This window comes from Nelumbo nucifera, chromosome 1 (genome assembly GCF_055504915.1).
Source record: "Nelumbo nucifera cultivar China Antique chromosome 1, China Antique-T2T, whole genome shotgun sequence".
Lineage (NCBI taxonomy): Eukaryota > Viridiplantae > Streptophyta > Magnoliopsida > Proteales > Nelumbonaceae > Nelumbo > Nelumbo nucifera.
In genome coordinates this window covers 152,002,637-152,029,953 of record NC_142649.1, presented here as the reverse complement: position 1 = coordinate 152,029,953, position 27,317 = coordinate 152,002,637, and the positions used below count along the sequence as shown (strand labels likewise).

The following is a 27,317-nucleotide window of genomic DNA, read 5'->3' as shown; positions in this document are numbered from 1 at the left end:
TAAGATAACATTTATTGATAATGTGATTAATAAAGAGAGAATAAATGGGAAGATTTGAAAGTCCACAATTATTGGCATTAATAGTAGTAATTAATTAATGGGTTTAAATTTAACTTTGGATTTTAAAGGACAATAAGTAATGGAGAATTAAAAAGTGGGTAAAAGGCACAATGAATGAAAAAGTAGGATTTAATGGGTTGAATAGCAAATTAATAAACATTTAAATTTGAATTTCAAGAAAAATATGGTTTTTATTCCTATCCCAAGTCTCAACTATACGGTGGCCTACATAATCCTATTAAAGAATGACCGAAACCTTAATATACATTGCTTATTTGTCACCACACTTAGATTGAGATGTAATATGCTGTTTTTTGAGAATGCCCTAAGCTTGAGCACAAAAAGATGATTCAGGAAATATAACCATAAGAGTTGGCAAAAGTTTTGATGCCGGTTACTAACATGATACAACCCTCTTCAAACTGTAATTGATGGTGTAATATAAGCTCATGCAGCCAAGTTTCATTACTTGTGCCAGTTAATCCATTAAATCTCATTTATCGTTATTGTTCCTTTACCCACTTTTTTTTATGCCTGGTCCTTTATCTCAAATTTCAAATTGAATCCATAATTATCACCATTAACACCATTAATTGTAGGATTGTCAAATTTCGTTATTTGTTCTGTCCCTATTAGGGAGAGATTAAAAACATAATAAACTAATACTAAGACTTAAACATACATCTTCCAAATTAAAGGTATGATTATTTACTACCTAGTTGGCTTCCCAATAGCTATGACTATAACTAATTATTGAAATTATTCTTCTTCAGGCAATAATCTTCAATTATATTTATAAGGGTAAATTATAAAGACCCCCTGTTCTATGGGGTTCATGACAAATACCCCCTGTACTTTGTTTTGTGATAAAGGCCCCCCTGTACTATGATTGTGATACAAATACCCCCTTTCATTAGTTTTCCGTTGAAATCCGCCATTGCAATATTTTTTAATCCCCATACTACCGTTGTAATAATTATTCGGACAATTGAGAGAAAAACATTGTTCATCTTCCAGACCTCACAATACACGAACAACAGTGGGAAGAAGGGGAGGAGAGATAGGGGAAGGGGAGGGGAAGAAGAGAGAGAGAGATAAATGTGATGGAATCTAAGGTAGAAGAGATTACCGCCGTTGCTATTTGTGTCTCGTGAGGCCGGGGAAGATGAACAGTGGTTTTCTCCCAATTGTTCGAATAGTTATTACAAGAGTAGTACGGGGATTAAAAAAAATATTACAACGACAGATTTCAACGGAAAACTAATGAAAGGGGGTCTTTGTCTCATGGTCATAGTACAAGGGGGTCTTTGTCGCAAAACAAAGTATAGGGGGGTCGTTGTAATTTACCTTATTTATAATTAGTGGGGTGCCCCTGTGTTGCGTTTCAGGGGCTAATAAAAATACAATAATATATTAAATAGGCAATTTTATTTATCTAGGCAGATTTAAAGTTAGTTATTTAGATAAATGAAGTAAATTAATTGAGTGTAATTCAACTAGTTAATTTAACTTGATTCATTAAATATGATAAATTAATTAATTATTAATTTAATTAATATAAATACATATTTAAATTACATTAATTACTTGAATTTTAAAATAAATAATTTTATAATTACATTTAATAACTATAAAATGAATAATAAAATCTTAAAAAATACATTTAAGTAACTTAACATATGATATGGGCTAAGACATTTTAACAAGTGTATGCTATTTGGGTAAGTGTATTTATCAATGTTCTTTTATTTTTCAAATAAATAAGACAATGGCCATTTTAACCATAAAAATGTAATATTGAAATTGACATTTTTATCCTATCAAAATATTAACAACTTCCCCTGTAGAAAAGTTATTTATCCTAATATCGAGTTTGGATTAGCTGAACGCCCCACGCTCTTGAGCAGGTTGTGGGGTGAATTACAAAGATCCACATCAGTTTTGCACGAGAATGACCATTCTCATGTGCAAGTCTGTCCCACTGAGAGATTCCAAAATTTTCATTTTGCTTTATTTTCCTCTCCTCATTTTCTCACACCTCACTCTCCGCCCTCCTGCCGGTCACCATCAAATTCCACCACCGGTGGCTCTCTTTCTTTAAACCCTATTTTGTCCATCTTCTTTCGCCATGGACACGTCAACATATTGCTGTTGCAAATCCGGACAACTGTATTAATTCACCCAAGTCTTAAGTTGTAAGATTGGTTCCACCGGCTCTCTCTCTCTCTCTCTCCAGCCCCTTTTTTGTTCATCTTCTTCTGCCACGAAGACGTATACATGTTGCCGCTGCAAATCCAACCAACTATATCAACTTATCCAAGTCTAAGTTGCAGGATTGGTCCTGGTTAATCACCAAGTGCACTTATCTAGAGGTCATAATGCTCGTGTTGCAAACTTGAATTAGAATGTTCATTTTAGAAAGATGACCAAGTTACCATCTCAAAATTTTTGTTTTTTTATGCAAGGCATTTGTATTATTTTGTGATGTAGAAGGCTTCCCACACATGCTCACAGAGAGAGAAAGAGAGATCTATCAGTGATGAAAATTGACAATGAACAATGATAGAGTACAGGGTGAGGCGGGAGAGAAAGGGGAGAGGAAGAAAGAAGATTAGGATGCTAGGGCTCAAAAAGAAGAAAGGGTTTTTTGAGTGCATGATAAAAATCCCAAGAAAAAAAAACTAAATAAAATAAAATACAAATTAAATTTTTTAAATCCTCCTGACTCATGTCATTCTTTATCATATGGATTTGCACATGGAAATGACCTTTTATCGTGTAAAAAGCTGACTTAGACTTTTGCAATTCATCCCACAGCCCACTCAACAACGGGGGGCGTTCAGTTAATCCAAATTCTATTTATTCACCTAAGAAATGATATCTAGAAAAATAGAAATTTCATGATCATCACAAATTAAAAAAAAAAACACATGAGTTTTTGTTCCCCTCTCAAAATCTAAAAAACGACCTAATCCAAAAAATGAACCCCCCTCAAAAAAAAATCCTTAATAGTAGATCGCCAACCAGGTCACAAAAAAAAAATCTATACTACTTTAAAAAGTACGAATGGCCTCAAGAATATTTCTGGAATTTTTTTTGACAAAATTTACCTCTTTATATTTCAATTTATTGATAAAAAATGAGGGCAAATAGAGTAATCAGTTATTGATATTAAATGAGTTGAAAAGAGGTAATTTTAAGATATTCAAGCATTCAATTCCCTCTCATTAAATCCAACATTTAAGTTATTAACTTGCATTCATGTTCATTGAATCATATATTTAAGTCATTTTTCTTTCTTCTCATCATTAAGTTCAATCAATTAAATTTTACTCAATAAATTAATAATTCCAATAACACAAATGCTTATACATTTAAAATATATATAGAAAAAATAGTGTTTTCATCTATGTGGTGATAAGAAATTAAACCATTTTGGGTCAAATGGATCAGTCCATATTGCCATGATTAAAAAATAAAATGAAAAAATTAGAAATTAAAACAATTGGGAACATTTTTAACATACATATTAAATAATAATAAGTATGATAAATAAGAAGTATTTTTATTAATGATGGAAATGGAATGTAAAATTTAAAACCAATTATAAATAAAAATATTTCCTATTCTCTCTCATTAAATCCTATATTTAAGATATGTTTTTCTCAACATTAAATTATTGTAATTAATTCCACAATATTAATTTTAATAGTATAAAAATAAATATTTTGAAAACAAACAAATTTCTTCCCTTCTAGTAGTGGGTGCAATTCGACCATTTGGGGTCAAATGAATTAATAAATAATGTCATAATTAAATAATAAAAACTAAACAATAAGTATGAAATGTAAAAAGTATTTTTAAATAAAAAATTATTAATGATGGAAATTGATGGAGGGTGATTTGGCCCAACCTCGTAGCACGGGTACACGCGGGCATGACCTTGCTCAAGCAATGACTCAGGGTGATAGCACAACAAGCGCAACCGCAACTCGGTAGGAAGAGCTCACCAAGTTCAGCCTGGCATCTCGGTGGTTGAGAGCCACCTGGCCCGCACCTCCTCCCTGAGGCTGAGGTACTCCGAACTACCTCCGAGCTCGGGGTCCCCTGACCTTTCCTAATGCCTGAGCTCCTCCTAGTGGATTTTAGGCCACTCCCAAACAAGAACACCCCGATCTGCCTCTAGATACCCCGAGGTAAAGACACCTCGGGCCGGACAACTCAGTGTAGCTTGCTACGGGCAACTCGCCACTCGTAGGATAGTTCGGTACAGGGTAGCTCGCGAAAAAGCAGTTCGGCATATCGCAGGAAGGTCTCCTGCCCGACCGCTGTACCTGACAAACCTGGAGACTGCAACCACGTCTCTCGTCAGACAGCGTTGTGCGCGCCACCCCTGAAGGTGTCGTACATCTGACAGGTACGTACCCTGCAGCGACGGCCCCGCATGTGCCACCTCAGCCCTGACTGTAACGGATGCGGCAGGACGACAGTGGCGGTTATACATGCCCTGTCAGAGGCTAGTGGGCCTGAGTTAACAGAGTTCTGTTATAAGTAGTCCAATCCAAAATAACAGAGATAACTTCCTGATACTCGCGCTATCTGCACTCTTAGCTTTCTTCCTCTCTTTGCATCTTTCACAAAACTCTAACTTAAGCGTTGGAGTGTTCCCGCTGGGTAAGCCCCCGGGGATTCTTCATCTTCTCCATCTCAGGTACCTTTCAGGAGCCACGCAAGTGCCAGATAGGAGTGACCGGATTGCGCACCATCAGAAATGGAATGTAAAATTTAAAACCAATTAGAAATAAAAAATATTTCCTATTCTCTCTCATTAAATCCCATATTTAAGATATATTTTTCTCATCATTAAATTATTGTAATTAAATCAACAATATTATTTTTAATTGTATAAAAATAAATATTTTTAAAACAAAAACATTTTCTTCCCTTCCAATGGTGGGCAAGCAATTCGACCATTTGGGGTAAAATGAATTAATAAATAATAAAAAATTAAAATAAATAAGTATGAAATGTAATAAGTATTTTTATTAATGATGAAAAAGGGAATACCAAATTTAAAATCTATCTAAAAATGAAATTATGCCATAGTCAAATAATCAAATTTTTAAAAATAGAAAAAATAAAGAATCACAAAAAAAACAAGGAAAAATTTGGGCACATATCTAATGCTATATGTTTATAAAAAATAAAATATTGGGTACATATCTAATATTATGCATTCATTATATTGAACAAAAATAAGTATTATACATAAGAGATAGTTTTATCAATGATGGAAATGTAATGCGAAATTGAATGTCTACCCAAAAATCAAACTATTTTTCTTTTTAGGTGGTGGTTAGTGGTTTGGGTCAAATGATATCATGGACAAACAAAAATTAAGTGTAATAAGTAAAAAACTTATTTATATAATGTTCATGAAATATATAGTTTAAGGGGGCCAGTTCTACATTTAAAATTAGGTTATAGGATAACCCAAAAACCATTAAACTATGACAATCCGTTCTACATTTCAAATTCTAAACCCCCCCTCACCATGTCATTAGAGGCTTATATGGTTGTTGCCAATACGGGACTCATAGTCCATGTTGGACATAGCAAAAAGCCTATACCAAAAATAGGTTTTCAGTTTCTCTCCCACTCCCTTTGTCTCTCGATCTCCCTCCCTTTTCTTTCATTGTCACAGTTCATGTCTCGATCTTCCACTGCCTTTGTCTCTCCCACACTCTCAGCTTTGGTCTATAGCTAAATCAAAACCTCAATTTCTTTCCCTCCCTCCCCCCCTATATCTCTCTCTCTCACTCTCTCTCTCCCTCAATCTATCATTCTCTCTCATTCTTCTCCATCACTCTTCCTCTCGATCAATATCTCCTTCTCCCTCAATCTCTATCGTTCTCTCTCAGTCTTTTTCCCACTCCCTCTCTTGTTATTTTATTTATATTTTTCTTACAAACTTATATAATATTAATCAAATCGTATAAAAAAACTAAAGTGACCAACCACTTGTACTCATACAATCAATCTATTTTCTTATCCAGATGGTGGGTCAATGATCCAACTTTTTAAAGAAACCCATGATGTCATAATTGAATAATAAATATTTAAAATAAAAGATAGAGCAAAAAAATGAAAATGTATAGAATTTTGTCGAAAACACTTGAGAGCATTTCTAATGTTATATATTCATCATATTAAATAAAAATAATTGTTAAAATAAAAGCTATTTTTGATTATGATATAAACGGAATACAAAATTTAATAATAATAATAATAATAATAATAATAATAATAATAATAATAATAATAATAATAATAATAATAATAATAATAATAATTGATGAGGAGTAATTTGGCCTGCCAATGATATCGTGATAAGTGGCATCGGAACAACTGACCGATACCTTGGCACCATGTAAATAGATCACCTTGGATACTTCAATAACTTCGGAGCCACCTTGATAGGTCGAATCGAATTGCGGATAGCTAGATGGGATCTCGGGTCTGTGTATGATGCGACCTACTTCCACCAGACTACCTCGGTCCCTTCATAGGACATCAGGATGGCATGAGAGGTGATTTCCTCTTGCCAACCTGACCTGAGTCACTTCCCCCTTGAGTAAGTTATTACCTCCAACTTCTCCAGGGTCATAGCGTTTGACCGTTAGGCCCGATTATTTGCACAGTCTGTATCGGAGTTGACCTTCCCTCTATAAGGATAACATATCCGATCAGTTGTTTGCATCATCTGCATCGACCATTCGGACATGGCAGCTCGATTCCTTACACTTATATAAAAGCATCCCCTCCCTCAAAGAAGGTACACGTGATTCAACTCTCAGACTAGCTATCTTGTTCTCTAACTCTCTCCTAAAACTCCAACTCACTAACTTAAGCATTGGAGTGCCCACCATGGGTAAAGTAGCCCAGGCACTCTTACATCATATTTTTGCAAGTCGACCAAGCGAACTAGCCATCTTGATGTTCGAACCACCTTCCAGCATGGAGCAACGAGATCGTGCATCATCAATAATAATAATAATTGTTATTTTTGCAAGCATTTAAATTTATTTTTAATTATATTATTAATTTTCAAATTCTATTTCACGTAAATTGCATAGTAACAAATAAGAAGAGCTCTGAAATGGACGAAAGATGAATAAAATCTCTCCTGTGCAGGGTGATATAGATGCATCTATTCTACGCGTGGAAACGACACTTAAATAGTACACATACGTCAACGTCGGCCACGTGCATCAACATGCTCGTACCGCTGTCATTTATTGAGATTATCCACACGAAAACCGATACTTATAGATTTTTTTTCGGATCTTTTTACCGCCTACAAAACCACAATCCGCAAAATGTGATTGCTCCAGTGCACTCCATTACATATGGTGTATGGTGCAGTAGTACGAGATACGAGAAAAAGGAAACTTTCTCCTTGGCATTGCTCTCGTATGTGGGCCTAAGACCTGGGCCAGTGAGCCCCGCTCAGGATTGTTTCGATTTTGAATTATTCCACTGCATCTTCCACTGATCCACTCACCATACGCCAAAACCGGATATTCTTGCACGTACCACGTGTCAAGCGACAGCTCTCTTTATTACACCTGGATTATCGCAAGCTACTTCCTTCTTTTGACACGTGGACGTCTAAACGCTCTCCAGCCTCTCTGTGGGTCCCTTTCTCATCCCAACCTGATAAGATCCATCATAGGATGAACGAGAACAAGAATCTCGGATACTCAAAACAAGGTATCCATGTAGGCGTTACGTCGTTACCGAAGTGGGCCCTTCCCTGGATATATTCTGGAACAAGGGAATGAAGGACCACGCTCGGATAATCTCGGACCGTCCGATTTCAAAACCATTCTTACTTCCTCTGCCTCCGAATTCGCGGGGAAATTGAATTCTTGGGTTTCGCGAAATTGGAATTCTTACCAAAGCGGACTGTATTGTCTTAGGTGGATATCCATTAAACGCTACAACTGGACAATGCTGCATGTGCTGCCACGTGTCATGTGATACCTTTGCTTTATTAGTTTATTATGCTTAGATTCTCACATGCTGATTCACCCTTTTTGATGCTTCGAGATGTCAACGGTCTCCCGCCTTTTGATGGATCTCCTTTCGACAGAATCTAATGTATCAATCAGGTTAGATTCCAATTTGAAGGATAAAATCATGCCACGTTTGACATGAAATGACAGTGGGTCTAGCCGACAAGTACCTACAATTCGCTCACTTACTGACAAATGCTTACTTGAGCCAACGAAGAGGTAAGAGGTTTGTTCCCCCCACCCTCTCTCTTTTAGCGCGCGCTCTATCTCTCCCTTTCTCAAATTACTTCTGGTTTGTGTTTTCACATTTTCCGGTGAGGTGCGGTCGGAGAATCCATTTTCCGTCAACTCTCAGGCATCTGGCATGTGGTATATGTTTGTTTTCTTCTCTTGCCTCTGTTTATTGCCAATTTGCCACGAGGATAACACCGAAATTTGATCAAGTTCATTTTCCCTGATTGCGAGAAATGCTAGCTCCTGCTGAGATTACTTATGTAGTTTTTATATTTAGTCTATTTTTTTCTTGAATTTTGTTTCATTGCAGAGTGAGGGAGTTGTGAGAGGGGTGATCCCGATTTTGTTTTTGTTGCCTTTTCTTTTCTTTTCATGTGCTTTGGTTGATATATAAGGGACATTATTCGTGGTTGTAAGTAGAGTATGCTGCTGAATTTTTTCAAATTCTTGCCTCTGATATATAAGAAGTGTAATGAGGATTATATTCTTCTTGTACTTCTGTTTATAACAACCAGAAACGTGTTATTGCAAACCTTAGTTATTGCTCGTATATCTGAAACTAGGCACCGTATGAGCTTTGTTTCTTCTTTCATTTCCGTATGCCTGGGTTGTGTAGAACTTGCATGTGGAGAGTGATAGGCAATGGAATATTTCCTTTTATATATCTCGTATTTTCTGGATACTCACTACCCAAATATGAAGTTTGAGAACTAGAGGAATCAGCTAAGAAGTTTGTGAATATGAATTCATGTTTTCAGGTAAACAGCATATTTTGTACAACTTAACTAGCTGTAGATGTTTTATACAAAGATAGTAGCTATGCCCATGGAAGGAAGAGACATAGTTCTGTACTATGTCTTTAGACTCCCTAAAATTAAGTCATGCTAAACACAATTACCATCCCAGATCAATACGTTTGGCATTTCTCAATGTGAACATTGTAGTCAAAACTTCCCACTAATGAGAAGCATTCAAATTGGTCTACTTTGGTGATTGAACATAAATGAGATTCATTAGGGTGTACGGGCATTGGAGCTCAAAGGATTTGAATTCAAATTGAAATTTCATGTTGTAGATCATTTTTCATTTACATCACATATCTTCCTGGATGGGGTTCATTCTACTTTGGCAGTGGTAGATTTGATTGTCATCAAATGAGGCATTAGGTCTCCACTATGGCTATATCCAAGGATTAGTTCCTATTTCTAAATTATCTCCCTTCATATGGAGGCCACATAACGGTACATTTTCTATTGAAATGCCGTCGAGATAAAGTTTGGTGGTTGTTCATCTGGTTACCCATGTCAGTTGGTAGAGCTTTCAGGGATAAAGATTCTCTTTAACTTCTCTTATTTTGTGGGTGTGGGGAATCCAGTGAAAGCAGGGATTCTTCCTTCATACCATAAAGCACAGCAGAGGTTCCTCAGCCCCAGCATCCAGGGGCTTATGGTTTCCATTTATTATGCTGTTCAGAGGCTAATAGCACAAAGAGAAATATACTGTGATTATTTGATTGTATGATTGTTGGCCCTACAATGTTGAAATCTTATTGTTAATGATGTTTCAACTTTCATGAATCCTAAGGGCTCCAATTAGAACCATGCTATGGAATCGTTTTCTTACAAAAAGATTATACAAATCTTATGATGCAAATTGACTGATAAAGATTTTTATGATTCAATTCAGGAATCTTACAATTTACCCAATTCATGCCATTTGAATGAAATTGGTTGGGGTCCAATTCTATACCTTTTATATATATATATATATATGTGTGTGTGTGTGTGTGTGTGTATGTGTCTTTTAATTTTTTCAATGGACCTTTAGTTTAAAGCCCATTAATAAGACTTGTTTGTGTTATAAACCTATTCAAAGACCACCTTCAATTGAACTAGTGTAGGAGTGGTAAGTTTTGTTTTTGCAATTACTTTATAATGGATACAGACTGAAAATTGGGTAAAATGATTTTCCCTACTTGTTACAAATACAAGAGCCATTAACCCATTGATTGTTCTGGCTATATGGATACGGACCTAATTTTTGGATTCTTTTTTTCCCTGCACAAAGCAGCAGCTCTTAGACTCAAATCTGCATTATCAAGCTTGTCAGCCCTAGGTTTTACCATTGCACCAAGCAATTACTCCCACAATTTACTACATTTATGTTCTAATTTTGTAATAACTTTCTATAAAATGAAAACAATCCTACAACTTACCACTCAATTTAATTCAACTTTCTCTATAGTTTATAATATGGTAATGATTTTCAGAGTTACTTTAGCCTCATTATCTTTTGCTGCTAGACCTTTCAAAGGACTTGAAGTTGAGGTCATTAGGAGGGTCACTAAATCAGACTTACTTTAGCCTTTTCTTGTTTCGATCCTCTTCTTCTACTATCTGTTTTCTTTTGGTTAATGATTGATTTTGTTACTGAAAAATTGCATGGTCTAAATTTCTTTTGATGGTTATTGGAGTATATTGAGTATAGTTTAAATTTATGTGGAAAGAAAGATATTTTCGCAGCACACCTTTGCAAGAACTGGCTTAGTTTTTTGGTTTTGTATGATGTCATTATAGAAAGTTTCGGGCCCACGGACAAAGTCCAGCCAAGCAATAGGATGCCTAAAGTTAGGCCTTTTTATTTTATTGGTGTCCATGTTAACCAAATTATTTTTATTTTGCGTTTTAGTTGATGGTAATTTAGATTGGACAATCTTATTCAAAAATTACAGCTTAAATGGAACTACTGTAGTAGTCATAATGTATGCTTACAGAGCTACAGCTAAGATGGATTGCTTTGTCCCTGTTGTCGAAATTGATCTTTGAGGCAAACTCATGACTTGTGCATAGCCAGGGTTAGACACATTTGCAGTGATTTTTCATTGTAAGTTTTTTATGAAATGTGATTGATCTAGAAAACTAATGTCATTTTGAATTTTCAAGTGTTGATTAATTATACTGTTCTCTTTGTCACAAATGGTTTGTTGCCCCTTAGCATTAGTTAGAATGAGACAATTTTGGAGAATTTCTACATGTTGAGTAGCAATTAGCTATGGATCCAGTTTTCTTGACTAGTATTATCAATGATACCAACTTATATGCAGTTCAATGTCTGTGTTGCTGTTAGCTTATATGGTGTGTTGAAGGCTTGAAGCATCTTTTATATCTATGTTCTGTTCCATGGTTATGTTCAGAAACATGCTATATTATTTGTAATAACAAAGCTTTGTTATTTTTAGTGCTGATAAAAATGACTTGTTATTTATAATCATATCAACATGATCTTCTCTGCTTGTTATCATTTTGGTTATTATGGAGCTCCCTATGCATTAATACTCTTAATATTGCATTACATATTGTTTGTGAATCCTTTATTTTGTTTGCCCCAATTTTTTCTTGATTGCATGCAAGCTTTCTAAGTTGGTTTCCTATGGTTTTGACTATAATGTGAAGACTTCATGACTCATCCAATTACATATTTCCTTTTTGAGTGGCTTGATTGCTCAACTTGTGTTTGAGTGGCTTCTAATTCTTCTAACTCCAGTTTTATAATTGTGCATGGTTTAAACTAAAGGGTAGACAGTAGCTTTAGCTACTACTCCAAAAGTCTGGAATCAACTTCAAGAAGTGGTTTGCTTGCTTTTCCACTACCACAAGTTACTAGGTGTCAGGAGTGGGACTGGGAAAGTTTAGTGTTGCTTGAAGGCTGAAATGATAAACAATAAAGCAGTTTTAACATACAAACGAAAGCGAACATCATCAAAACCTGGACTTAGTGGTGGAATTCAGTACTCAAGTCAGCATGAAGAATCAAGTAAAAAGTGTTTAGCGGCAAATGAGAAAGGAGATGCAGGGGTGAGAATATAACACTTGCAATATACACATTTGCACAGAGGAATGGATATTATCCCATCATTTGTCATGGATCCACAAGTTAATGGACTTAATTACTTTATTTCAATGCATCTTTTGCAGAACGGTCATGCTTGTGAATTTGTAGTTTATTTTATGGCTGTACAAACTGTCCGAAAGCAGTTGCATGTTAAGGCTGTCCAGTTTAAAATCTACAAAATACTTTTGATTCTATTCATTGGTTTCAACATGATTTACTTCTGGGTTTGCAATGTGATATAAGTTAGTTGAATAAGTTTAGCATGTTATAAGCTATCACTGCTATAAGCTGCAGTTGATCTCTTCTAAGAATAAAGTGCAATTGGGGCTCATAAATGGTGCTTGTGCACATTGTAACCAAACCTAGGCTAGTATTTGTGGATTTTACCTTCTGTTTTGTGGTAATGATATCAAGTGTCTGTCACTTGGAAGAAGTCTTAACTGTTGTGACAAATTGAGTGACTGGTGTCTCCTTTATTATTATTAGAATCTAAGCCGTGTAAATGTAATTGTGCTTTTATTAGATGAAAATTTAAGTAGTATGGTTGAAGTGTTGGTCGGGCATCATTTGACTCACCTAGGCAGCTTCCAGACCTAGTACATTAGCATTTTGACATTTGGAAGTTCTGATGCAAGGGCCAAAGATCCAAAATTGGAAATCTCTTGGATTTTTATGCTTTTTTTTTGTATTTTTAGACACAAGGGATATTTTGGTCATTTTGACCATTGTATTGTAGGCAACCTATTAGTTCGATTTGTCTAAAGTTGTAATTTAATTGTGTTTAAAATTCCAGTCCCCAGTTATGTAGTTTAGGATAAAAAAAATTGAGGAAAAACTGAATATCAAGTATTGAAGAATAGAGGCTTTGGGGAGAGATGGTGTACGTGGATGAAGGGTTGTATTACCTCTTGTCATTTCTCAATCTTAGTGAATGGAGTAGCTAGGGATTTCTTTCCTGCAATGAGGGGCCTTAGACAAGGAGACCCTTTGTCACCTTTCCTCTTCACCTTAGTAGTGGATGTCCTAAGTGTCTTGATTTCTAGGGCTGATTCAAGAAATCTACTAAAAGGTTGGAGAGTTGGGAGGCAACAAGTAATTGTCACTCACCTATAGTTTGTGGATGATATCATTATCTTTTGTGAAGGGGAAAATGAGGAGATGGATAATTTGAGATTGGTGGTGATGCGTTTTGAGAGAGTCTCCAATCTGAAAATCAATTGGAATAAGAGTTGTGTAGCGGGGGTGAATTTACGGGATAATGAAGTGTAGTTGGTGGCAAGGTCTTTAGGTTGCGAGGTAAGTGGTTGGTCTCTGGTATATTTAGGTCTGCCCATGAGGGGAAATCCTAGAATAGAAAACTTTTGGTACCTAATTTTAGAAAGATTCACTAAGAAGCTAGTAGGGTGTAAGAGAAATTATATCTCAATAGGGGGTAGAATCACTTAATCAAGTCCACTCTGGCCAACCTTCTGGCGTATTTTCTGTCTACCTTTAAGCTTCCTGCCAAGGTTGCCAATAAGTTAGAAAAGCTCATGAGAGATTTTCTGTGGGAACTGGGTGACTCAAAAAAGGACCATTTAGTGATGTGGGAAGTAGTTTCTAGGAAAAAGGAAGCGGAGGGTCTAGGCATTGGCAATATCAGGTTAAGAAGTGTAGCTTTGTTAGGGAAGTGGTTGTGGAGATTTCTTTTGGATCAGGACAGTTTGTGGCACTTGGTTGTGGAAAGTATTCATGGGATGGCAGCTAATGGATGGGATGCTGGCGTCAACCCTAGGGCTTCTCATTTCTCCCCTTGGAAAGCAATTGCTAGAGTCTTGCCTTCCTTTCATCAGATTTAATGTGTGCTCAGGTAATAAAATTCTATTTTGGGAGGACCTTTGGCTTGGGAACACCCCCCTTAAGGATAGATTCTCGGTAATGTATTCTCTTTCCCTAAATAAAGTCAAAACCATCTCCTCACTTCGTGTGTCTGAGGGGACTTGGGATTTGGGTTTGAATTTAGTTTTCCTAGATCTTTCCTACCCGGATAATAGAATTTGGAAAGAGTCCTCTTTAGGGTCTTTCTCTTGTTCATCTTTTTTCAACGCCTTAGTTCAGTCTTCTTTTGTGTCTGTCTCTTTTCCTGCTAAAGAAATCTGGTATTCTCCTGTGCCGCCAAAGGTTAGGGCTTTTTGTTGGGAAGTGGCTCTTCAAAAGATCAATACTATGGATGTACTTCAAAGAAAAAGGCCAGACTGGAGCCTTTCCCTACATGTCTGTTACCTTTGCTTAAGAAATGGTGAGACAAGCGACTCATCTTTTGATTTCTTGTCCTTTTGCTTATTATTTGTGGGATTGGTTCTCTTCTTTGTTTGATTATAGATGGAACACCCCCCCCGCGGGTGTGCTGAACCTTTTTGACTGTAGCTTCTTCTGACAACCAAGGAAAAGGGGCAGGGTAATGTGGAGAATAACAAGAGCAGCCATCCTATGGTCAATTTGGGAAGAAAGAAACAATAGGATCTTCCTAGGGCAAGAAAAATCCAAGGAAGCACTTGTGGAGGTTGTCACCATCAAGGTTATGCATTGGCTGAAAGTACATCATCTCTTCAAGGACTTCTCCTCAGTTGACTTAATTAGAAATTGGAGTGCTATAGCTGTATCCTTGCCTTCCTCCCTTGTGGAACAAGAATGTTGGGTACCATCGCTTTAGTTCAGGGTGAAGCTAAACTTTGATGGAAGCTCCTTGGGTAATCCAGGTCAATTGGGAGTTGGGGATGTGTACAGAAATGAGGAAGGAAAAGTTTTGGCCCTTTACTCGGGCCCAATTGGGGTGGGAGATTCATTAAGGGCAGAAGTAATGGCCTTACTTCAAGGTTTAAAACTGGCGAAACAATGGGGAATGCAACAATTAGAAGTGGAAGGAGACTCTAAGCTGGTAATAGGGTGGATGCAAGCTGGAAACCTGGGACTGTGGTCTCTTAGACAGCCTCTAAGAGAGATTATTAGCTTAGCAAGAGAGATTGGGGAGCATTTTAAATGGGTAAGAAGGTCAGAAAATGGAATGGTTGATGTGAGAATTTGAGAGAAAAAAATGAATTGATTGTATTGTCTTGGAAGGAGCATATACACAGCTTTATATAGAATTACAGAGCTAACTTACAGGGTGATAAAATAGGAAACTAACTTTTCCTAAAAAACTAATTTCTATATCAGTGGGATTCTCCAATTAATATCCCATGATTCTAGGAAACTAACTTATGTATGTTTCCTAAACTGATGGACCTAAAATTATGGAGAATCAATTAGAGAGTCAATCTTCTACTTTCCAACACTCCCCCTCAAGCTGGTGAATATGCATCTTTCATTCCCAGCTTGGAGATAAGTCCTTAGAATGCCACACTGCAAAGCCCTTTTGTCAGCACATCTGCCAGTTGACCATTCGTTGAGACGTATGGAGTGCAAATTAATCCGCTATCCAACTTTTCCTTTATGAAATGCCTATCTATCTCAATGTGCTTTGTCCTGTCATGTTGGACGGGATTGTGAGCAATGTTAATAACTGACTTGTTGTCACAGAATAATCTCATTGGACATTCCCGTCTGATCTTTAGGTCTTCCAAAATTATCTTGAGCCATAGTAATTCACATACTCCCTGAGCCATTGCCCTGAATTCTGCCTCCGCACTTGATCTATCTACCACATTCTGCTTCTTACTCATCCATGTCACAAGATTTCCTCCAAGGAACGTACAGTAACCTGTAGTGGACCGCCTATCCATGGGAGAGCCTGCATAATCTGCATCGGTGTATGCCTCTAGGGCTAATCCAATATTTCTTTTAAACAAGATTCCTTTGCCAGGATTAGCCTTTAGGTAATGTAGTATCTTATAGACCGCCTGTAGGTGAACCTCTTTTGGGTTGTGCATAAACTGGCTAACCACGTCACGACATATGTTATGTCTGGCCTCGTGTGGGCAAGATATATAAGTTTTCCTACTAATCTTTGGTACATTTCCCTATTCACGGTTGGATCTTCATTTGCTTCTCCCAATTTGTGATTTGGCTCAATCGGTGTGGAGGATGGTTTGCATGCTAACTTTCCTGTCTCTCTTAAAAGATCTGTTACATATTTCTGTTGTGAGATAAAGATGCCTTCTATGGAATGAGCTACTTCAATCCCTAGAAAATACTTCAATCTCCCAAGTTCTTTTATTTTGAATTCTCTGACTAGGCATCTTCTCAAGGCTTCCTTCTCCTTTTCATCATTTCCTGTCACAATTATGTCATTGACATATACCAGAAGAGCCGTGACTCCCCCTGCATCTGAATGCTTTATAAAGAGTGTATGATCTCCCTGACTTTGTTTGTATCCGATGGCAAGGCATAACTTTAGTAAATCTTCCAAACCACGCCCTAGGTGATTGCTTGAGACCATATAGTGCTTTCTTCAACCTGCAAACTTTATTTCCTTTTAGATTTCCTTTGAATCCCAAAGGAATATCCATGTATATCTCCTCCTCTAAATTACCGTGAAGAAAAGCATTCTTTACATCAAATTGCTCCAAGTACCAGTCGAAGTTAGCTGCTAGTGACAACAAAATTCTTACCGTATTCATCTTAGCCACTGGAGCGAATGTCTCCTGATAGTCAACACCATAGGTTTGTGTATATCCCTTTGCCACGAGTCTTTCCTTGTATCTTTCTAGAGAGCCATCTGACTTGTACTTTACTGTGAAAACCCACTTGCAGCCCACGGGTTTCTTTCCTAGTGGTAGGTCATCAATTTCCCATGTTTGATTCTTATCTAGAGTTTGCATCTCTTCTCTCGTAGCATCTTTCCATTTCTCATCAGATAATGCCTCAGATAGAGTATTAGGAATATGAATGGTGTTTAGACTAACTAGGAAACTCCTATGTGATGGTGAGAATTTTTTAAAGGACACAAAATTTGCTAAGGGATATAAGGGATGTTTAGTGCATTCTTTTGTGCCTTTCCTAAGGGCAATAGGAAGATCTTGTTCAGATGCTAATTCAGAAGAAATTTCTAGAACTGTATTTACCTCGTTCTCAGGATTAGGAGTTGAATCTTGAACCTGCACAAGATTAGGATCCTGGTCTCTTCTTCTTGAATATACCTGCAATCTCATAGAGTCACAAAGTTCACCATTCTCTGTCATGGGTCTGGTATGAATGGGTGAAGAAGTTGGTTTGGTTTGAGGTGGTTCGATAGGTGCAGATACGGATTGAACTGGTATAGAGGCTGAGTTTGGGTGTTGAGAAACTATAGGTAGACCAAGCGGGAACAAATCTCTGTCCTTATCTTCAATGAATGATAAGGATTCCCCCTGAAGATAAGGTTGAGTGAAATATGGTGTTTTTTCTTCAAAAGTGACATCAATAGGGACAGAATTTTTTAGTAGGTGGATGGTAACACTTATAACCCTTTTGGGTGGATGAATAACCCACAAAAATACACTTGACGGCTCTTGGATCTAACTTCCCTCTATTATGGGTATGGACATGGACAAAAGCAGTGCATTCAAAGATTCTTGGGGTGAGATTATTTGTTGTACGTACACATGCTTGTGTTTGCAACTTCTCTTGTTACTGATTGGATCCATGGTTGTATGGACATGGATCTAACTTCTCTTGTTACTGATTGGAAAGGGCACATGCTTGTGTTTTGCAAATTCACACACATCACAATGAAAATATTCAACACTCAATCCTTTAAACTAGGAGGGAAACATAGTTTTCAGAATTCCAAAAGATGGATGTCCTAGTCTAAAGTGATGAAGCCAAATGGTGTCTTTGTTGGATGATGAAAGGAATGACAGAGATAACTTATCCTGGACAATATTTGATTTGTATGATTCTTCAAGATAGTAGAGTCCATTCTTCTCCTTAGCAAGTCCAATCCTCTTCCCCGAATCCTGGTCCTGAAATATACAGTAAGAAGGATAGAAAAACACATTACAGTTCATGTCATGGGTGAGTTTTTGGATGGATATCAGGTTAGTGGACAATTTGGGAACATGAAAGACACTTTTTAGTGTAAGTGATGGATTAATATGGATATCCCCAAGGCCAGCTACGGTAGTAAGGGAACCGTCTGCAATGACTATTTTTCGATTGCTTGGGCAAGGGGTATAAGTGCTAAAATGTAGTGAGGAGTGAGTCATGTGATCTGTGGCTCCTGAGTCAATAACCCATAAATCCCTAATAGGTTCATCTGAGACATTTAGTCCGTGAGGAATAGAAAACTTACCTGAGATTGCAAGAGAGCCTGCACCACTAGGTTTCTCCAACGATCCCAGAAGCCCCCTTAACTCTTCGATCTCCTCCTTATTGAAGTCGGTCTTGTCTGGAGGCTTTTCTTGGCTCGGCTGATTCGTGGTGAAGTTAGCTTGACTTCGACTCTTCTATTGTCCTCTTCAGTAGCCCCATTCCCTGTTCGATGGTTTACCATTCAGCTTCCAACACTTCTCTTTGGTGTGCCTTGGTTTCTTGCAATAGGTACACCAAAGAGACTCCTTGTTGTCCCGTGCAGAGGACAAATCTGTCTTCATTTCTTCCAGTATTTTTGGTTGTTCCATCCTTGTAGTCATGGCTGAACCTTCTAGTACTTGGGGTTCAAGCATAACCCCCCTACAACTTTCTTCAGCACGGATTAGAGAAATAGTCTCATTTAGAGATGGTACCTCTTCTTTGCCGAGAATCTGGACCCTAACTTGATCAAATTCTGTGTTGAGTCCTGCAAGAAAGTCATAAACATGATCTTTTTCGATAAAACTCTTTAGGATTGCTGCATCCGCTGCACATTTAGTCTTAATGCACCGATAATGATCGAGTTCTTGCCACAGGTTCTGCAGTAAATTTGCGTACTCGGTAACTGTCTTGCTGCCTTGTTTAGTCGCTCCAGTCTTGACTTTTATTTCGTACACTTGTGCTGCATCACGTGCCTTTGAATATGTTTGTCGGATGGCATCCCAGATCTCTTTAGCCGTGGATAAAAACATACACGTGTCGCTGATTTCAGGGTTCATTGAATTCCATAACCATGACATGATCATGGAGTCAGCTTCGTTCCATGCATCAAATCTTGGATCTCCTTCCTTCGGTCCCGTCCCTAAGAGATGGCTAAGCTTTCCTTTCCCCTTTAAATATGTTCGAACAAACTGAGACCACTTCAAATAATTTTTCCCGTTCAACCTATATGCTGCCTGAATGTTTTGCAGGTCGCCAGATGCTTGATGTGAGGAAACTTCTTCCGATTGTGCAGTGGTATTTGATACGGTGGCTTCTGACATATTGGGCGGGCTTCAAGAAAGAGAGAAAAACAGACAATGAAGGTCTGAAAAATTTAGTAAGGGTTGGCGATGAAGGCCTAAAGAATCTTTCAGCCAATGTCCAAAAAAGGTAACTGTAATTCTCCGCCAAACTGAAGAGTGGATCGAAACCTCTCAAAATCAAAACTGATCCAAACCAAACCAAAGGGATCAGTAAATCTGCTTTGGGCAACACCAGATCTAAGATTTCAGACTAATCCAATGTCTCTACAAAGAGATCCAAGAAAAAGGATGAATCTGATGGCGCAGCAGTCCAGAAGAAAAAAAAAATGTAGAGTTCAGATCTGTAGCCGATCTCGAAGAAGAATCAAGGACACTCAAGAACCTCCCAAATACTGTTAGAGAGTTCTTGAACCAGCAGCAGAGATGACCAAAGAGATACTATGTGTAGATTAAGTCGTGACCAACTCTGATACCATGTGAGAATTTGAGAGAAAAAATGAATTGATTGTATTGTCTTGGAATGAGCATATACACAGCTTTATATAGAATTACAGAGCTAACTTACAGGGTGATAAAATAGGAAACTAACTTTTTCTAAAAAACTAATTTCTATATCAATGGGATTCTCCAATTAATATCCCATGATTCTAGGAAACTAACTTATGTATGTTTCCTAAACTGATGGACCTAAAATTATGGAGAATCAATCAGAGAGTCAATCTTCTACTTTCCAATAGTTGACACTTTAGCTAAGCAAGGAGTTACTAGGGAGGCTTTGTTTTGGGCCTGTTTGTAAGTTTTTGATTTTCTTTTTCCATCCATTTTGTGGGTGGTAAGCCTGTAATCTTTTCAATTCTCTAATGAAAGTTACCGTTTCCTATCAAATAAAAAAAACTGAATATCAAGTGATTATTTTGAGTGCTTAGGTCCAAGGTTTGGGCTGGAAGGTGGGTAAGGGATTATCTAGGGCTTTATTTTTGTATTGTTTGATCAGTAAGCCAATTTACTGCTGAAATTCATGCAATATGCAGAAATTTCTAAGAAGACAAAATAAAAAAAAATAATATCTTAACATTGAAATATAATTTCTTCAAATTGTTTAAAAGGAATGTTTGGGGTAATAAACTAAAGAAGGGGATTGGATTTGGAGGAGTTCTGAGATGGTTGGGCACAAAAGACAAAAGTTTCCAAAATTAGAAGTTTTTGAATGCTAGGGTTTTAGTAGGGGTTTTTAAAAATGTGGGATGGATGAATTAACCTGATTTTCACCAAGGATTGGTAGGGATAATTTAGTGTAATTTCTCTCTATAAAGAAAGTTTATGAAAGCTGAGAATTAAAGGAAATTGAGCGACGATTTACCTGGGATTAATTCAGTCTATAGTGGCTATGACTCGCTTTTCCCAGGTCTTTGATGGATGTTGTGGCTGTAATCAGAAAACTTCAAGGAGAAGACAGGAAAAGAAGAGGAAAAAAACTAGGAAACACTCTTAGGGTTCCTAGTATCACTCTAGGGCTTTGGGGATCACTCACTAGAATTACAATTTTGCACTCAGATTCTCAACACTAAAGGTCACTCAGATTCTAACTAAAAGAACACTAAAGGCTCCTAAATTACATAATTAATGACTGGGATTTTAAACATAACTAAATTACAAGTAGACAAATGAAATGAATAGGTTGAACTCTATATACAATTGTCAAAATGATTAAAGTACCCCTGTTATTTAAAATACATAAAAAATCCAGTAACAAGACATGTTCGTAGTCAGTATTTACCATTAAAAGCATTCCGTATTTTGTGAATTATGTCACCATTTACCCATATAAATTTGTGTAAGTAAATCTAGTGGTTTGTCTTTGTTACCTAGAAAAGTTCTATAAGAAAAGGTAGAAATCATTTTATCTATTAGATATTTATTTATGTTGAATATGCAAGTGCAGAGAGAAGAAAGCCATATGTAGAAGTTTCTAAGTTTCTGCTCAAGAATCCATGTGTGTTAAAATCTGACTTAGACACTGCTTCCAATGAGGGTCAATGTAATACTGCTATTCAGTATCTATGTAGTTATGTAGGTAATTTTAAGAATATTATTAACATATAATAATCCTTATTCAGTATGAGTATAGAGAAATGGGTACAGGGTGAATGGTTGTTGCACTATAGGTCACAGAACTCATTCAGAGCCTTACACAATCCACATTTTGAAGCAACATTCATGTGCAAGATATTACCTTAACCCTCCCCCGTCCCTCTTTCCCATCCCGACACTAATTTTAAGCATATTAGTGTTGCTTGAGCCTTCCACAATCCACTCTTTCCCATCCCATCCTTAACCTTCCACCGTCCCTCTTCCTCACTCATCCCTAACCTTGACACTTCTTTACAAGGCTATCACAAATATTACCTTAAGAAAATGTCACCATTAAAAAATTTGCAATCTCTCTCTCTCTGTTAGGTAACTGCCTAACTCAGGGCTTTTCGAGGAAGCCTGCCTCCTGAAACGAGAGAGAGAGAGAGAGACTGAATTCCCAAAATCAATACCTCCTCTTTTAGCTTCCTTCCCTTATTTATAATACTTTCGTTACAATTCTATTATATCAGCCTCTCCACTTGTCCAGTTTGTTATTTAGTTTGTTCGAGTGGTTGGCTGTTAGTTACATTACTTAAAGGTTGATTTTGCCTTTTCTTGTACACTTGTCCCTCTGTTCCCCTTATTTGTGTCTTAATAGTCCCTCCTCCCTTGAAAGTGACCTTGCCCTCAAGGTCAAGATGTGGAAATCTATTCTGTAAGTCCAAGTAAGGTTCCCAAGTTGCATCTTCAAGTGGGAGACCTGACCATACCACCAATGCCTTTGGTTCTATGTGATGCCCTTTGCGTATCCACCTGAAATCTGTTATCTGGGTGGGCTCAGTTTGAACTTGGCCATCTTCCGAGAATGATGGGAGGGTTGTTGTTATTGCTCCTGTTTTTGGCCATTTCTTTAGTAGAGATACATGAAATACAGGGTGCAATTTTGATGTTGCTGGAAGGTTAAGCCTGTATGCCACAGACCCAATGCGTTCCACAATCCGAAATGGGCCGAAGTACCTCGGGCTCAGTTTGTTCCATCTGTGGCCTGCTACTGAAACTTGCTTGTATGGTTGTAGTTTAAGGAAGACTTCCCAATCTGGTGCTGGATAGGCCTATGCTTTATGTTGTAAGAGTCTACCATCCATTGTTGGGCTTGATGGAGGTGGGATTTGAGATCTTGTAACACCCTATCCCGCTGGAGGAGTTGGTCTTCCACTGCTGCTACTGCTGTAGACCCTTTCTCATATGGGAGTAGGGGAGGTGGGTCCCGTCCATTATAGAGCCCGGAAGGGAGTCATTCCTGTTGCACTGTGATACGTGGTATTGTACCACCATTCCGCCCAATGAAGCCACTTGAGCCACTAACGTGGCCTATCCCCTGCATAGCATCTTAGATAGGTTTCCAAACTCCGGTTGACCACCTCAGTTTGTCCATCTGTTTGAGGATGGTAGCTGGTAGATTTGAAGAGTTTCACTCCCTGTAGTCGAAAAAGTTCTGCCTTGAAACGACTCATAAAAATTGGGTCGTGGTCTGAGACAATAGAGTTAGGGGTACCATGCAGTCGTGCCACCTCCTTAGTAAAAATCTCAGCCACTATTGAAGCTGTAAAGGGGTGGGAAAGAGGGAGGAAATGACAGTATTTGGTAAATCTGTCAACAACTACGAGAATGACGGACTTGCCATAGGAAAGAAGAAGAAGAAGAAGAAAGGAGATCTGAGAATGGCGGCTTAGTCACTTCAGCTGGCCCTAGAATCTTGTATAAGTATTCACAATGTAATGTTACAAGAAAGGACTAGAATGCCCCTGATTAGTGATGGGACACTTAGACATAAAAAAAATAAAACAAGTTTAGGCCCAATAGCTAAGGCCCATAATAAGCTCAAGAACTTAAAACATAAATAAGACTAACATAAACACTAAACCAATTGAACCAACATTCCCCCTCAAGCTAAGCATGGATGCCAGTCATGTTTAGCTTGCCAAGTAAGTCTAAGAATTTCATTGAAGCTATTCCTTTTGTTAGCACATTTGCAATCTGCATCTCGGAAGGAATATAAGGAATGCAGAGTTCCCCTGAGACTATCCTTTCTCTAACGAAGTGTCGGTCAATCTCAATATGCTTCGTCCTATCATGTTGCACTGGGTTATTTGCAATGTTGATGGCAGCCTTGTTGTCACAATACAGCCTGAGAGGACACTCGACCCTTATCCCGAGCTCACCAAGAAGGGTCCTAAGCCACAACAATTCAGCAACACCATGAGCCATAGCTCGATATTCAGCCTCTGCACTTGATCTAGCAACCACATTTTGCTTTTTACTTCGCCATGTAATCAAATTCCCTCCAACGAACGTGCAATACCCAGAAGTAGACTTCCTGTCTCCAACAGAACCAGCCCAATCTGCATCAGTATACGCTTCAATTTCAATTTTATTATGTTTTTTGAACAAAATTCCTTTTCCTGGGCAAGTCTTCAAATACCTAAGAATCCTTTCCGCTGCTCTCATATGAGGAATCTTTGGAGAGTGCATAACTGGTTGACAACATGTACGACATAAGCAATATCTGGTCGAGTGAGAGACATATATATCAATTTCCCTACCAGTTTTTGATATCTCTCTTTATCAAGGTAGTCCTCTCCAACTGATTCCTATAGACAATGATTCTGTTCTATTGGAGTATCTGCTGGTCTACTCCCCATCAACGTACTTCCGTTGACATATATAAATGCCCTCTTGTGACCTAGCAACTTCAATTCCAAGGAAGTATCTCAGATGACCCAAGTCTTTGATCTCAAACTCAGATGCAAGAACTCCTTCAATCGTTTTATCTCTTCTAGATCATTCCCTGTAATCACCATATCATCCACATAGACGATGAGTGCCGTAAGTCTGCTATCCTGTTTCCTTATGAACAAAGTATGATCTGCACCATTTTGAGTGTATCCCACTTTCTTCATGGCCCCATAGAGCTTCTCAAACCAAGCTCGAGGGGATTGCTTAAGACCATATATTGCTTTCTTCAGTCTACAAACTTTCCCATCAAAACCATAACCTGGTGGAGGATTCATGAATACCTCTTCATGTAGATCGCCATTTAGGAAAGCGTTCTTTACGTCCAACTGATATAGCTCCCATGAGAAGTTTGCAACTAATGGCAATAGAACCCAGGTTGTGTTGAGCTTTGCAACTGGAGCAAAAGTCTCTTTGTAGTCAATCCCTTCCTTTTGAGTAAACCCCTTCGCCACTTGTCTGGCCTTGTATCTTTCAATGGACCCGTCCTCCCTATGCTTCACAGTGAACACCCACTTGCATCCCACAGTGCTCTTCCCTTCTGGTAGATCCACTAATTCCTAAGTCCTGGCTTTCATTTCTTCATTCATAGCCTCTCTCCATCTTGGGTCAGACACTGCCTCTGAGTACCTAGTAGGGACATGCACAGAAGAGAGAGCAGGCACAAAGGAATAATAACGAGGAGATAAACGTGAATAAGAAACATATTCAGCAATGGGGTGTTGGACATTGCCTCTGAGTGCCTAGTAGGGACATGCACAGAAGAGAGAACAGACACAAAGGAATAATAAGGAGGAGATGAACGTGAATAAGAAACATATTCAGCAATGGGGTGTCAGATAGTATAAGAACGGGTAGGCTTACGGAGAGCAATAGAGAGATCCAAATCAGAAGTATGAGTGATAAGATTACCTGGAGTTGTTGAGACAGATTGATCCGAGTCCGATTGGTTGTTGCCATGAGTTGGAGGGTCTTTTTTTCTTCTGTTGTAGATGATTCTCATATCTTTTTGTTGTCTATTAGTGTCCTCAGTTACATCCGCAACATCAAGAGTGGTAACAGGTTCAATGGGAGCCTTACTAGATTCACCTGGGGTGCTACAACTAGGAGGATCAAGAGGAGAAGATGGAAGGCCCGAGGCTGAAAGAGGCACAAAAAAAAGAGGGAGAAGAAGAATCCTCTTCCATCCCACTAGTCTCCCCCTGAAGAGGATTCTGGGAAGAATGAAAATAGGATTGAGACTCAAAAAATACCACATCCTTTAACTGGATCATAACACTTGTAACCCTTCTTTGTAGGAGAGTACCCTAGAAAGGTTCCTTTCGTAGCCCTAGGATCCAACTTGGTCTTCTTTGGATCCTTTACATGAATAAAACATACACAACCAAAGACTCTAGGTGGAAGAGGAAAGTCTGGAAGATTAGGGCAAAGGACAGAGAAAGGAGTTTTCATACCTCACACCTTAGATGTCATCCGATTTAAAGCAGTAGTGGTGGATGGAGTTTTGATACAGGTTCAGAACTGGAGTTCAATATGCAATGAAGTCGAAGTCCAAGATGGGTGTGTTCGGCTGAAGCTTGTAGGCCTTCCATTTCACCTTAGGTGGAACTCTGTTCTTGAGCGCATCGTGCAATGTCTGGGAGGCATTTTGGTGAAGCTGATAAACGAAATCTGGGTGCCGTGGAGTTACAGCCTGCTGGTGTAAGGCACGAGAACCTGCCGAGGGTCATTGAAATCTGCTCGGATGAAGCCTGCTACAAGGTGTGGGTGGCCTCTAAGGTTGAACGATCGTTGTGGGGAGGTGCTCCTAAGGTAGAAGATGATGAGCTGGCTGGGTAGTGGACACGTGGAGGGCATAGGTTGGGAGTTGAAAAGGTGGAGCAGATGAAAGGTTTTTTTGTGGTTACTGAGCCGGTTGGGGAAAACCAAACGACAAGAAACCTTTTTAAGGAAAATATTTCAAATAGGTTTGAATTAAACAACTTAATGGCGGGCTACTCTTCCTTTGCTGACGTGGCAAAAAGGTAGGATGGGTTGGGGAGCCAAAAGGTCTGGTCCGAGCCATTGAAGGTGGCGTGTGGGTCGGGCGGGGTGAAGGTTGAGCTGAGACAGTATTGGAAGGGCCCACGTGACAACTTAAAAGGTCACGCGGGCGGGTCGGGTGGGTGGAACACCGAAAGGGGGATCCATTTGAAGGACCCACGTGATAACTTAAAATATCACGTGGGTCGGGGCAAAGGGGTTTCTCTTGGGGCGCTGATAGACAATGTTAATAGTGTATCATCGTTCCAAGTCGCGAGAAAGGGGGGGCTTGTGCGCAGCGGCGGAAGTTGGAGAAAAAACCGGAGTTGCAGTGGGTTTCCCAGCGAAGTTTGGAGGAGCATAGCCCACTGCGACGCTCCTCAGAAAGGCCGAATCCAAGATTCGCTAGGGAAAGAAGTGATGAGAGGGAAGAGAAGGATGAAGGCTGGGCGCAGTGTAGTGAAGGAGATGAAGAAGCAGAGGACCCTTCTACTGATGGTACTAGCGTGGGCAGTGTAAACGATGAAGGTAGTTGTGCTGGAGGTGACTTGGATGGGTGGAATATTGCAAGCTTATTTCAGGGTGTAGATTGCAATCAGGTCAACTCATTCCCAAGGTTACAGAGTGTGCAAGGATTATCAGAAGGGGTAAACCGGGAGAACAGGAAACAGAGCAAGAACACACCATCTAGGGGTAAACCGGGGGTAGAGTGGAAAGATCACCGGGTTGACCAAAGGACAGAAGTACTTCCCAACCAACTAAGGGAGACAGATGTTTACCAACCTCTGGAACAAGAGAGGGAGGCCGAGAGCAGTCCTTTTCTAGCTTGTCCATCAATCCCAGGTAACCAAGTGAATTCGGTTTGTGCTACTAATGTGTCTCCTATGTCTTT

General features: G+C 38.6%; 1 protein-coding gene across 5 annotated transcripts in view; it reads left to right on the top strand.

The window, feature by feature from the left end:
• Positions 1–8,326: 8,326 nt before the first annotated feature.
• The window catches only part of LOC104587900 (uncharacterized), a 55,936-nt gene continuing 36,945 nt past the window's right edge, over positions 8,327–27,317 (top strand). Inside the window, exons 1-2 of one of the 5 annotated variants that reach the window (XM_088894742.1) lie at positions 8,327–8,507; positions 11,946–12,226. In XM_088894742.1, the coding sequence (XP_088750868.1) occupies positions 12,083–12,226 (144 nt within the window). In that variant the 5' untranslated portion in view covers positions 8,327–8,507; positions 11,946–12,082. Of the gene's footprint in view, positions 8,508–11,945; positions 12,227–27,317 lie in introns of those variants that run through there. The other 4 variants (XM_010245672.3, XM_010245671.3, XM_088894745.1 and 1 more) reach the window with 4 other exon arrangements.